Source organism: Lithobates pipiens, unplaced genomic scaffold (assembly GCF_037356315.1).
Source record: "Lithobates pipiens isolate NorthernLeopardFrog02 unplaced genomic scaffold, aLitPip1_a1.2 Scaffold_16, whole genome shotgun sequence".
In the NCBI taxonomy this organism is placed as follows: Eukaryota; Metazoa; Chordata; class Amphibia; order Anura; family Ranidae; genus Lithobates; species Lithobates pipiens.
Genome location: NW_027507748.1, coordinates 644,998,472 through 645,012,678, shown reverse-complemented (window position 1 = coordinate 645,012,678; position 14,207 = coordinate 644,998,472). Strand labels below are relative to the sequence as shown.

General features: G+C 45.1%; 1 protein-coding gene across 1 annotated transcript in view; it reads left to right on the top strand.

The window, feature by feature from the left end:
- The window catches only part of LOC143984043 (hydroperoxide isomerase ALOXE3-like), a 41,073-nt gene extending 30,667 nt beyond the window's left edge, over positions 1 to 10,406 (top strand). The window contains exons 9-14 of the mRNA XM_077484321.1: positions 3,654 to 3,740; positions 4,111 to 4,280; positions 4,360 to 4,481; positions 5,985 to 6,085; positions 6,843 to 7,017; positions 10,050 to 10,406. Coding sequence (XP_077340447.1) covers positions 3,654 to 3,740; positions 4,111 to 4,280; positions 4,360 to 4,481; positions 5,985 to 6,085; positions 6,843 to 7,017; positions 10,050 to 10,246 — 852 coding nt within the window. The 3' untranslated portion in view covers positions 10,247 to 10,406. The remainder of the gene's footprint in view (positions 1 to 3,653; positions 3,741 to 4,110; positions 4,281 to 4,359; positions 4,482 to 5,984; positions 6,086 to 6,842; positions 7,018 to 10,049) is intronic.
- The last annotated feature ends 3,801 nt before the right edge of the window (positions 10,407 to 14,207 follow it).

The following is a 14,207-nucleotide window of genomic DNA, read 5'->3' as shown; positions in this document are numbered from 1 at the left end:
GGTTACCAGGTTAGCGTTACAGAGGAGGTCTAGTGCTAGAATTATTGCTCTCGCTCTGACGATCGTGGCGATACCTCACATGTGTAATTTGAACACTGTTTACATACGCGGGCACGACTTCCGTATGCCTTCTCTTTGCTTCGCGAGCTCGCGGGGACGGCGGGCGCTTTAAAATTTTATTTATTTTAAAATGACTAAATTGTTTAAAAAAAAATAAATAATAATTGATCACTTTTATTGCTGTCACAAGTAATGTAAACATCCCTTGTGACAGTAATAGGTGGTGACGGGTCCTCTTTATGGAGGGATCGGGGGTCTAAAAGACCCCCCCCACCCCTCCTTTACACTTCAATGTATTCAGATCGCCGAAAACTGCGATTCTGAATACCGGATATTTTTTTAAAACCGGCGCCATTGGCAGCCGAGTAAACGGGAAGTGACGTCATTTACGATGAGGAGACTGGAACGAAGCCGATTACGCAGCAGCCGGAGGCGTCGGATCTCTGATCGGTGCTCCCGATTGAGCGGGAGCACCGGTAACAGCGGCGGGAGGGGGGGGGACGTCCCCTCCCGCTCCTCCGGCATAACAGCCGAGCGGCTTTTAGCCGCATCGGTTGTTATGCCTGGATAGCCAATCGCCTGCTGCAAAAAACGGTGCCGGGATGATGCCTGCATCATCCCGGTATAACCCCCGGAAGCAGAGTACGCATATCTGCGTACGCTCGGCGGGAAAGGGTTAAAGAAAATAGGATTTTAAACGGCTTACCTGTAAAATCCTTTTCTTGGAGTAAATCATAGGACACAGAGTAAATTGCTTATATTGCTTGGCTACAAAAAATTGGGTACTCCTGGAAGGAGGGGTTATATAGGGGAGTTGACTTCCTGTATTGGTTATACCAGTGTCAACACCTGAAAGTAGGCCCATGATCCACTAAATACTTGAGGCTGTGTCCTATGATGTACTCCAAGAAAAGTATTTTAAAGGTAAGTTTTTTTTTTTTTTTTTCCCCCCTCTCCAGTACCTGTATTGGTGGATTGCCAGGAACCTCATGGGTCATGCTTAATTCTCAACTACTGTACAAGGCAATGCTGTCTTTACTTTATGACCCAGTAAATATTTCCCCCAATAGTTTCTAAATGAGATCTCAAAAGGACACATTTAAAATGGGGAATGCTACAGCACTTTCATGCAGGCTGCTGTGATGCCCTACAAAGGAATGGGAGTGGGCATCTCTCTAAGCTTTTCTAATCCATGAAAATATGATCTTTGATCTTCGCTTTGAGTCCCATTCTGTTTTTGTTTTCCCATTGACAGTCCAACCATACAACACATGTTGATGCATTGCTCAGATATGAAAGGGGCCTTGGTTTAACAATTAATGTTTCATGAAATAGTTCATCTGTCTTGACAAACTTCAAAATGGTAAAGCAAAATGGCAGATCATTGCTGACATTCTCTAGAAATGCTTAACCAGTTGCCGACCGCCGCACGCCGATGTACGTCGGTAGAATGGCACGGGCAGGCATAAGGACATACATGTACGTCCCTTGCCTCCCGCGGGTCGGGGGCCCGATCGGGCCCCCGCCCGGTGCCTGCGGCGGTCGGTTTTCATCCGGGAGCGATCCGGGACGAGGGGGCGGCCATTCATTCATGGCCACCCCCTCGCGATCGCTCCCGACGAATAGAAATCCCCGGTGACATCACTTCCTCTCCTGTAATGTAAACACAGGAGAGGAAGTGATGTATTCTCTCCTCCGTGTCGGTATTTTTCGTTCCGACACGGAGGAGAGCGGATCGGTGAGTTGCACCAACACTCTACACACACAGTAGAACATGCCAGGCACACTCACACCCCCCCTTTACCCCCCGATCACCCCCCCCCAATTACCCCTGCCCCCCAGTCACAGTGACACCAATGTCATTTTTTTTTTTTTTTTTTTTTTTTTTTTTTGCATTGGTGTCATTTGTGACTGTAATAACTGTTAGGGCAGTTAGAGTTAGCCCCCTTTAGTTCTAATGTACCCCCCTAACCCCCCCAATAAAGGTTTAACCCCGTGATCACCCCCCGTCGCCAGTGTCACTAAGGCTGGGTTCACATTGCAGCGGTTTATGAGAACGAATGTGATTCGCACCGCACTGCAGTGCAAATCACATCCGATCTCTGTGCGATTCGAGTTCAGCCATCCGCCGCAAATTCGCACGGGACCCTTTTTTTGGCCCGCAGCAGAATCGGATCGCATGGGTGTTCACACCATGCGATCCGAGTTTGCAGATCGCACTGCGATATGCGAACTGATCTGGGGGTGTCAGTAACATTTCACTGACACTCCCAGCAGTTCGCATAGGGCAGTGTGAACTGCCGCCGGGAGGCATGCGATGCGGGAACCCGCCGCGGATTTGCGGCGTTTCCGCATCGCTCCAGTGTGAACCCAGCCTAATAAGCGATCATTTTTCTGATCGCCGTATTAGTGTCACAGGTGACGCTAGTTAGGCAGGTAGGTATTTAGGTTCGCCGCAGCTTTTTATAGCGCCAGGGACCCCCATATACTACCGCATAAAGCCCCCTGATTGCCCCCTAGTTAACCCTTTCACCAGTGATCACCATATAACTGTTACAGGTGACGCTGGTTGGTTAGTTATTTTTTTATAGTTTCAGGGCACCCGCCATTTATTACCTAGTCTCACTAGTGTACCCCTAAATTTAGGGGTGTCTACTTTCCAAAATGGGGTCATTTGGGGGGGGTTTGTGCCATCTTGGCATTTTATGGCCTTCAAAACTGTAACGCCCTTAGAAAGCCTGAAGGCGGTGCTTGGTTTTCGGGGCCCCGTACGCGGCTAGGCTCCCAAAAAGTCCCACATATGTGGTATCCCCATACTCAGGAGAAGCAGCAGAATTTATTTTGGGGTGTCATTTCACATACGCCCATAGCATGTGTGAGCAATATATCATTTAGTGACAACTTTGTGTAAAAAAAAAAAAAAAAATATTCAATGGGCTCAACATGCCTCTTATCAATTTCCTTAGGGGGTCTACTTTCCAAAATGGGGTCATTTGGGGGGGTTTTGTACTGCCCTGCCATTTTAGCACCTCAAGAAATGAGATAGGCAGTCGTAAACTAAAAGCTGCGTAAATTCCAGAAAACGTACCTTAGTTTGTAGATGTGACAACTTTTGCGCAAACCAATAAATATACAATTATTGACTTTTTTTTTACCAAAGACATGTGGCTGAATACATTTTGGCCTAAATGTATGACTAAAATTGAGTTTATTGGATTTTTCTAATAACAAAAAGTAGAAAATATCATTTTTTTTTCAAAATTTGCGGTCTTTTTACGTTTATATCGCAAAAAATAAAAATCGCAGAGGCAATCAAATACCATCAAAAGAGAGCTCTATTTGTGGGAAGAAAAGGACGCAAATTTTGTTTGGGTACAACATTGCATGACCGCGCAATTACCAGTTAAAGCAGCGCAGTGCCAAAGTGTAAAAAGACCTCTGGTCATTTACCAGCAAAATGGTCCGGTCTGAAAGTGGTTAAACTGCAAAAGAAAATGCAAGGTTAGATCTGACTGGAGTCTTGTATGTGTTTTTTTTTTTTTTTTTTTTTTTTTTTTTTTTACATTGCTTAACACATTTGTATATTTTTCTAGCTGCTTATGCCACATCTTCGCTTCACACTGGAAACAAACACACTTCTCAGGAAACAGGTTATTGGACCCAAAGGCTTCTTTGATCAAGTAAGAATGTCTTGGGGATGACTTCAAATATTTTGGTCTACTCTATTGCATGATTTTTTTTTTGTTTTGTTTTTTGCTGCTACCTTGGATGAATCCTTGGCAAAAAGATTGCTCTTGGGGAACCCCTGAATATATTGTATAATATATTCACGAACATTGGTGTGATCGGCAAGCTGTTATAACAATTTTTTGAACTTGCCACAACTGATTTCAAGGCAAAGCTAGAGGGTATAAAGTGTGGATACTTGTGCCTTAATTGGAGGCCTACTTAATGTCCTAATGGTGGCTATTTGTCTTCTATATCCCCAACACACCACTGTTCTGGGAACCATACACTACTTGTATGCCTCTAATATCGGTTTCTGTCCAGGCTTTTGCGGTGGGAAATGGAGGGATCCCAATACTGATGAAGAAAGCCATGGATGGGTTGACCTATAGTAGCCTTTGTCTCCCTGATAACATTGAAAGCAGAGGAATGGAGACAATTCCTAACTACTTCTACAGGGATGATGGCATGAAGATCTGGTTGGCCATGGAGAGGTAGAGGTCTCCTATTGGTGCTAAAAATGTAAAGGAAAACTTTTCTACACCTCCCAATATGATTTTCTGTTCTTTCTAGCTTTGTGTCAAACATTGTAAATTACTACTATAGCAGTGATGAAATGGTTAGCCAAGACCCTGAACTTCAAGCCTGGGTGGCTGAGATCTTCAAGGAAGGATTCCTGGAATATAAGACTTCAGGTATGTTCCCTGAGCAGTGTGTGGGGATTTTTCACAAAAAAAAAATTAAAATGCACATAAACACATTGGCATGTTATAGAGCTTGCCAAAACTAATGCAGCATACACACGATCAGACTATCCGGCGGACTTGGTGTGGCGGACCAGAGTCTGCTGGACAATCCGTCCATGTGTGGGCTCTGGACTTTTTTTTTTTTTTAAATGAACGGACTTTCCCGCACACAAAGAAAAGCCCGTTCATTTTGAACGCGGCTCCAGGTAGCCAGGACTAGCAAAGGAAGTCAATGTCACCACCTTCGGTGGTGAGATTGACACGTCGCTGGCCCCGTCACCTAGTATGGACTTAAAGGGGAAGCCCTATGCCGAAAATGGCGTAGGGGTCCCCCCCAAGGTCCATATAAGACCCTTATCCGAGCATGCTACCCGGCCGGTCAGGAAAGGGGGTGGGGACGAGCGAGCGGCCCACCCCCCCCCCCCCCCCCGAGCCGGACCCTCACTCCGTTTTTTTTTTTTTTTTTTTTTTTTTTTCGCATAACGTGTCAATCTCGCCGCCGAAGGTGGCGACATTGACTTCCTTCGCTAGTCCTGGCTACTTGGAGCCGCATTCAAAATGATCTGACTTTCCTCCATATGGGCAAGTGCAGCCATAGTCCGGGTTGTGTGTGGGCAGGTCCACTCCTTCGGAAAGTCCGGCTGACTTTCCGGCGGTTTGTCCGCTGGATAGTCTGATCATGTGTACGTGGCATTAGGATCATCTGCAAAAACGTGAGCTGCAGAAACAAAACTGCCAGTGCAAGTATTCCCTCTCCAGACCTGATGTCACAATTCTAGCTCCACCTTATACTGGCTCTGGATTATCAGTTTTGGATGGATTTCATTTTTTGTAATCTGACTTTTGTACAGCCCAGTTGATTTAACCGAATTTTTTGAATTTTTTTTTAGCATGAATATGCCTTGACATATTCCTAAATTCTGTGCAGTTTTGACCTAATAGGTGTAAGACTATTTGACATTTTGTGGCTTAATTGGCACAGGTCTTATACAGATGGACCTCCTTTGGTTTCATGTCCCACAAGGGACATGGTCTGTATGGAATTTCTAACTAGAGCAGGGACTGACCAGAATCCTGACAAATGCATGTTGAAAACCTGTATATGGTTTAGTCATGCCCAGGGGTGTTGCTAGGTCTACAAAAGATCTGGGGCTAGAGCCCATAGCAGAAAAGAAAAGGTGTATGTTCTTGCCCGCCTACTCTGGCTCTCCTGCTGTCATGCGCACTCGCATCCCAGGGCCCAGTGGTTGGGGACCCCTGCAGAGACTCAGGCTATGGTCCCAGAAGCCACCCTCTAGCGATGCCACTTTCCAAATGTGTTAAGTCCATGTGTTGTGGATGGAGTACCAATTGCAGTTTGTGCAAGCTTGGATGGAAATGCAATGTGCAATGTTTTTATGGGACTTGGGACAAGTTTTGGAAATACTGTACTAAGACTGTTTCTTGTGACAGAAATCCCATCTTCCTTGGAGTCCATAGGCTCTCTGATCAAGTACTTGACTATGGTGATTTTTACATGCTCTGCTCAACATGCAGCTGTCAACAGTGGTCAGGTGAGTGGAAAAGCCAGTAAATGGCCTGGACTAGCACAGCATAAGTCTGTCTTCAGATTTTTCTCTTATGCAGCCATTACAACATGCTGGTTAGCAGTCATATGGGTGTATGGAAGCATCAACAAAGGCCTCATTGCAAGCCATATTTTATACTTTTGTTGTCTGCAATCTTGTGATTGCATTGATGTGCTTCCCATAGTGCACTGTCTGGCGCTTGAACACAGTGCACTTCAGGATAGAAAATATTTAAAGGGCGTGTGTGTGTGTGTGTGTGTGTGTGTGTGTGTGTGTGTGTTTTTTTTTTCTCCACATTTTTTATTTTTCTGCCTGCAGGGAAGGGGTGGGGGTGGCACACTATTACTAGTGTGGTCTGCACTGTGAGGGGGAGGATGATGCCATGTCAGCTTGTGTACCGTTTTCTGCAATATTCTCACTTTAAATTTGCTCCCTCGGGACCATAGTTTGCATGGTGGATGGTGCTGGGATGAGTTTTCAGTTTTGAACTGCTTGCAGTAATGCTGGGACCTGTAGTCCTCCGGCAGGGAATCCCGAGGAGCGGCGCTCTAAGGCTGCATTACCACCACCTCCAGGTTGCCGCGCATGCACTTCCACATTAACTTTTTAATTTCAAAACAAACTCCTTAATTTGCAGTTTAAAACAAAGCATCAACCTAATACAAGGCCTTTTTTTTATTTTTGGGTATGGCTTGCCCAATATTTATAATTTATACATTTTCTGGATATGTCTCCTGTGCAGTTTGACTTCTATTCTTGGATGCCCAATGGACCCACCTCCATGAAGTGTCCACCACCCACTGCTAAAGGAGTCACTACAATGCCGGATATTCTAAAAGCATTGCCAGATGTGAACACTACAGCTACAGGCATTGCTACAGTGTGGCTCCTCAGCAAGGAGCCCCAGGATAGGCTGAGTGCCAGGGACTGACTAGGAACAATGTACAAATGTGCTGCGTATGAAATGTTTAGTGTAAAGTGGTGTCATAGAACCTTCTATAAATGCATATATGGTGATTTGTGTGTGAAAGCTCTAAGTTGGTGTAACAAAATGCAGCATCAACAACAAACAAGTGGTAATTGCATTACAATAATGGTGAATAATAGCAGATACGATTCCTTGAATTTCAAAGTGTTTAAGTAAATAACATTTTTGCAAAGTCTGATTTTAATTCAGTGGATGATCTAGTATTAAACCTGTCCAAGTATATATCCACCACCTTCACATAAAGTGCATACTCACCAGAAGTAATGGCAGCTGTGACGGCAGCATGAGCACATTATACCAAATGTGGAGATCCCTCAGGATTCATGGAGGCATAGTATCTTCAGGTGGGCTCTCGCTGGCTTTTACTCCTTGCACACACCACACCAGAAACTCCTTCTTGCCTAGCAACCAGGAGGGGTTTCCAGTGTATTGAGAGCCCATCTGAAGGTACAGTTGGTGATGCTATTCTGTTATGACTCCTGAGTGATCTCCACATTTTGGCATAAGGTACACATGCTGCCATTACGGCTGTTGGCTGGTGAGTTCTCACTTTATCTGAAAGTGGTGGATATATACTTGGACATGTTTAATACTATCTGCAGTCGCTGGATTAATCGCACAAGACTCTTCCCATCAGCCCGCTGGTAGTTGTAGTTCCACATTCTTCAGCCAGAAGGTGAATCCATTCCGTAAGGACTAAATGTCGCACATTTTTTTGCTCTGTCTTGTCACTAATTAACCACTTCAATACAGGGTGCTTTCCCCCTTCATGTCAAATCCAATTTTCAGCTTTTTAGCGCAGTCTGTTTATCCACTTTCCACCTGCTGGCTGTCATATGACATCCTTGACGTTGCAGGTATATCTGATACCTGCAGCTACAAGCATCATTCAGATTCCCTACACCAGAACGATGGAAGCTGTTCCACGGCTTGATTGTTCTTGTGGATGGCAAGAGGGACATCCTCCCCCTGCCCTCTGGTGCTTCTACCGACTCACCGCTTCAATCGATGAGTCAGACGGAATCCACCAGCCCCAGATGTTTACCATGGAGTTTTCTGCCAGACCAGATGGTTCATTTTTCTTTTTTTCCCCAGCCTAGATGTGAGATGTGGGGTGTCTTATTGACCCTATATCTCACTGTAGAGGACCGATCATGCCATATTACTATTACAAGTGATGCTTGCATTTCTTGTAATAGGAATAAAAGTGAAATTTTTTTATTTATTTTTTATGTGCTAAAGTAACATTTAAAGTGCCCCTGTCCCCGTGTGCTCACATGCAGAAGAGAATGCATAAGTCCCGCCCACATATGAGAACTGTTCAAACCACACGTGAGGTATTGCTGCAACTATTGGCGCAAGAGCAATAATTCTAGACCACCTCTAACGTAAAACATGTAACCAGTAAAAATGTAAAGCATCCTCTATGGGGATTTTTAAGTACCGAAGTTTGCTGCCATTCCACGAGTGTGTGTGCAATTTTGAAGTGTGACATGTTTAGTATCTATTTACTTGGCGTAACTACATCTTTCACATTATGCAAAAACAGGGGCTAACTTCTTCCTTTTTTTTTTTTTTTTTTTTTTTTTTTTTTTTTTTCTTTTTTCTTAAGCCGGTATTGGTGGTGAGATCTGATTGGCATCATGTGTGGGCACACTGCCACCCATGGCCACTAGGGATGCCATACTGAGTTGGCATCCAAGGGGGGCTGCACTGATGAACAGCGCAGACCCCCCTGTCAGAGGAGCAGCCAATCGGCTCTCCTTTACTCACACAAGTGAGGAAAAGCTGGTAAATGGCTCTTCCTGTTTATATCGTGATTGGATACAGCTGATCATGGTAAAGAGTCTCCATCTGACTCTCTAGATAGATCCGAGTTGCGGTGTGTCAGACTGACACGCCGCAACAACGATCGCTGGGGTGCACATCGGCTTGTTATCCCTACAACGTCATGACGCCCAGTCAACCTATCGCACCCACTTTACCGGCGTCATTTTGCTATATGGCAGGCAGCAAGTAACAGGTCAGCATCACTCAACACTAGAGGGAAACCGCTCCACCCCTGCAACAATGCCACAGTGTTCTGATTGCAGGAATAAGTAGATATCCATCTCCTGGCTACATTTTGTGTTGTCCACTTATACACTTTAAACTTCAAGGCATTTTATCTGCTGTCTATTATTGTGATGTAATTGCCTCTTATTGTTGGCGCTGCACTTTGTTACACTATTTTTGTTTCAAGGTTTGCTATGCTAGCTGCCTCGCTTTCTTTCTACGAAGCACAGATTTTGTCACTTATTTTATATTAAGTCATAGTATAGCTAGTAAGTCATTCACCTGCACTTGTCATGTAATGTTGCAGTTTTGCAGCTTATCAAAGTCTTCAGTTCAGCATTAAAGTAGAACTATAGTCTCATTGTGGAGATTTCCCTTCACTTCCTGTCCCATAGCCAATCAGAAAGTGATGGAATTCTTTAGGGACCCCAGGTCACAAGAACTAGTGTCCCCATTGGAAGATTTCCCCTGTACCTTTTCTGGGGACAACCCACAATTTTGGATTTTTCTTTTACGTTCACTGTGAATGATGGTAAACAGGACAAATGGAGAGTGTGAATCTCCTTAGAGGAGGTCCAGCCTGTACATAAACAAATTAAGTCAGCAGCTACAAATACTGTAGCTGACTTTTTTTTTAATATAACCCTCACACCTGCCCACCATCATGACGTGACAGACTTTGAGTGGGTATATCTGATGCCTGTAGCTACAGATGGCACCACTAACAAATGCGTCCAGGTGCATGTGCCAGCATCCTTGCTAAAGAAAAAAGCCTTAATTATACTTTAATTGTTGGATATTACTGATGTAAAACTTTAACATTACAGAATAAGTAGTTGAATGTGACTGAACTTCTAGCAATTCAATGCTGAACATGTGTATAGGATATTTTATTGCTAACCTCAGGAAGTTCTTCTCTACAGAAGCCTCTAGGAGACTACACTAATGTACGTTTTACAGAGAAGACCCCACAGCATTTAATTAAGGAATTCCAGGATAAACTGGCTAAAATCTCCAAATCCACCCAAGAGAGGAACATGGCTGTGCGTCTACCCTATCCCTACCTGGACCCAACTTGTATAGAAAACAGTGTTTCAGTCTAACAGTCTTTCAGTCTACTGGTGGATCTGCTGGCTGACTGTTTGTTTTCAGTCCATTTTTGGTGGGAATAGCATCTTGTCACTACAGCGGAATGTTTTGTAGGATTATGAGATTTTGTATCTGAAAGATTGCCCTGTATGAGTAATAAAAGATTTCTCAGTGCATGTCTTGTGTGGAGAGATTTGTCTTACCTTTCCTAAAGAGGTTTTAGGAGGACACACTAAGAGTAATTGTACAATTCATGCAACTATCAGGAACAGTCTTAAGAGTTATAAAGGCAGATTTATTTTTTTGCACCTTAACACATACTCTGCATCAAGGAAAACTGTATGCAACCAGATGCACCCCCCCCCCCTCCACCCAAAACTGTAACTCAATCCAGTGATGTGCACAGGAGCAACTCTCGACTTGCTCCTCATTGGCACAGACACAGCAGCGGGAGTCATTGGTCAATCGCAGCCAATGAGGAAGGGGTGGATACACAGCAGGGCTAGGGAGTGACCATGCACAAGTGTATCATAGCAAGTGGCTTGCTACAGGGACACTTGGCAGGGTGGAGGGCCCAGGAGCGCTGGTGGTAGACTGGAGAAGAGGAGAATCCAGGCTACCCACGGCACTCTTGGGTAGATGCAAAGATAATTAGCAGACTCAGACTTCTATAGGTAGATGGTTATACAGTGGAAGACCTGCAGCTTCTCACCACTTCTGTATCCATAGCTTCCAACCGTCCCTGATTTCAAGGAACTCTCCCCAAATTGGAGCAAAGTGCCTCTTTCCAAAACATCTTTCAGGACAGCACCTAAGGGATCATGGCTCCTCCCACAGGAAACGCCTCATCAGTCAAGTCTTTAAAAGGAGGCCTCCATGTAGTTTCCATCAGTTTTGTTTCCTCCAGCCGGAGGAACACCTCTGGTGGGAGCCATGATCTCTCAGGGCTTTCCTGAGAGAGACCGGTTCTCACCTGATGAGTCTTTATTTTATTTTTTTTGGCGACTGATCCTCCCACATGCCTCCTGCTGGACGGTCCCGTGGGCTCCCTCTCCCTCTTCTGTGCTTAGAGAGCCCGTACGACTGGCTGTACTGTTCCCCACTTTTATTTTCAGACAGGCGGCAGCAGTATTTTTTTTATTTATTTTTTTCCCCTGTTGAAGCTGTATTGCGGGATGGAGAGATGGCAGCTGCCATTGTTCTGGTGGCCAAGGAGAGCCTCGGCCGCATCCTGAATGGGAAGGGGCAGTACTTCCAGGTTGGTGCATGGTGTAATTTGTCTGCAAAGTGCAGGGGGAGAGGGCAGGCTCACCTGACGCTTTAAAGTTCCAGGTTGACGCAGTGGTGTTTTTAAACCTGGAAACCAGCGTTTTCGTTCACCACGGGTCCGCAAGCTATGGATAGCGATACAGCAGATAAGGGGGCAGGCCAGGCAGGGCCCCAGCAAGGCTAAGGTAGGAAACAGCATTTTCAGGTAACCTGGGTCCTTTACTCTCCCCCCCACAGGAGAAATTCGCCCTCTCTCCTCCTCTTACCCCTCCCCCCCCCCCATCTCCCTGGGAATGTCTGCTGCCAGTTAAGGCACACTATATTACTGTTTTGCAGTGGGGGATCTTGGGAAGGAGCCATACCTCCTTGAGCCCAGCAAGCCATTACCACCACCTAAGTGCACCTAGATGTTTGTTTGCGCTATGTCGCATTTATTTTTAGTGTGGTTTCCTTGTCTTTTGTTTTGTCCAGGCCAAAAGTGCTGTCCAACCGGTTAAGAAAAGATTCCCTGTCTGCAAAGAAAAGCTGAGCGAAGCTTGGGCTAAAATGCTGTGTGCAGCTTGCATTGCAAATCTGGTCAGGGAGGAGTCTCCATCCATCTGTGGCGATTTGGTTGCAACCATAAAGGATGAACTCAGGGCCACCTGCCAAGCATTCAGCTCAAACCTAGGAGGAGCCAGGGCCCTCAAGGGAGCCTAGGACTCCACAGCCATCTTCAGAACCCCTAGAGGCGATTCAGTTCGCATTGTGCGCTATACAAGTATTTCATTCATTCAAGGTGGTTCCCAATTACTAATATGGAGTCCAATATCCCAGGACACTTAAGTGTCTGTTTCCCTTGCTCCAGATGAGTCGAATTCTGAGGAGGAAAATGAGACCGAAAGCGATGGCTCTGGGTCTCCAAATTGGAGACTTGGATCAAAAAGTCCTGATCCCTGTTCCCTCGACCAGATCAGGGCAAGGGGTTTTATTCCCATATATTTGTCATTTAAAAAGCTGTCGGAAAGTATCAACTTATCCTGAACCTCCGGACTCTAAACTGTTCAATCAGATGCAAGCATTTCCACATGGAGACGGTATTCACAATCAAAAACCTGCTCTAGCCAAACTGCTTTATGGCCACATTGGATTTGAGGGATGCCCACCTTCACATCCCTATCCATCCAGCCTTCCAGAGATTCTTGAGATTAGCAGGCAAGATGGCAACAGACCCTGCACTTTCAATTTCAAGCCCTCCCCTTTGGTCTGTCCTCAGCCCCAAGCATTTTTACAAAGGTGTTGAGGGAAGGGTCTGGCTCCGCTAAGGTTAACAGGATGACCTTGTGGTGGCAGCTATACCAGAAGTTGTTAGCGGATCTCCAGACTGTACAAGACTTCCTGCAGTCCCTAGGCTGGTTGATGAACTTAGAGAAGTTGTCCTTATTTCTGGCCCAGAAAGTGACCTATCGGGTTATGACTTTTGCTCGGTAGACCAAAGTTTTTCTTCCACAGGATAAAATTACAAAAATGATCCAAACTATGTCAGCATTACAGACCAAGCAGTCTGTCTCACTGAGACAGGTTTTGAGAGCAATGGGTCTGATGACCTCATGCTTTCCTGCAGTACCATGAGCAAGACTTCATCACTGTATATTATGTCTCCGTCCCAGTTTAATAGAAACAGTTGTAAGGTCCCTGGAGTCAAGGGTCTGGCTACCTACCATGGTAAAGAGAAACTTGTCAAGCTGGACAAACCTGCACCTAACGAGAGGTCTCCCATGGTCCATTCCTATATCCCAAAAGATCACTACGGATGAGAGTTCCTGAGGATGGGGGCCCACCTCGGCAATGCAGTGGCACAAGAGTGGTCCTTGAGGGAAGCAAGGGCTTCATCCAATCAAAGAGCTGCTAGCAGTTCAGAGAGCCTTGCAGTCATTTCAGACGGAGATCAATGGTCACAATCTCCAAATCATATGACAATATTGCAAAAGTTGCATACCTCAACAAACGGAGGCACGAAGAGCTGTATACTTCAATCAATTGCCTAGGAGATTTATCATGGGCAGAGGGAATCTAGCTTTAATTTCAGCTATGCACCTGAAGGGGATACAAAATTATCTGGCAGATTATCTCTACCGCTGCCGGGTAGATCGAGACAACTGATCCCTTCAACCCAAAGTCTTTGCAGATCTATTTGCAAATCAGAACTGCAAGACAGAGGTTCTTTTCAATGAATCAAGATCTCAGAGCCTCTCTGATCTCAGAGCCTCTACTGAGTCTTCCGAAAAGAAGACTAACTGTTGCAGGGTCCAGTGTTGCACCCCCAGATGGTTTCCTTTTTAAACTTGACGACTTGGTATCTGAAGAAAAGATACTGAGCGCCCAGGGATTCTGACCAAGTAGTAAAGACTCTGGTAAATTGCAGAAAACCTGTCACTAGAGCTATATATTCCAAGGTTGGGAGAAGATTTAACTCATGGTTATTTGAGAAAAAAAGATTAACTCATATTCCTTCAATTTTGGATTTTTTTTTCAAGGGTCTTTCTGTTAGCTGCTGCCAGTACCTTTAAAAGGTACTATCAATGTTTTTCCTCTCCTGGAAAATCCCACTATAGCCAGATTTGTCAAATCAATTTCTAGGGCCAGAACAGTAGTGGTGGGAAGATGTCCAACTTGGGACCTGTCCCTGATACTCCAGAATCGGTTGAATTTCCTTTTTTGAACCTC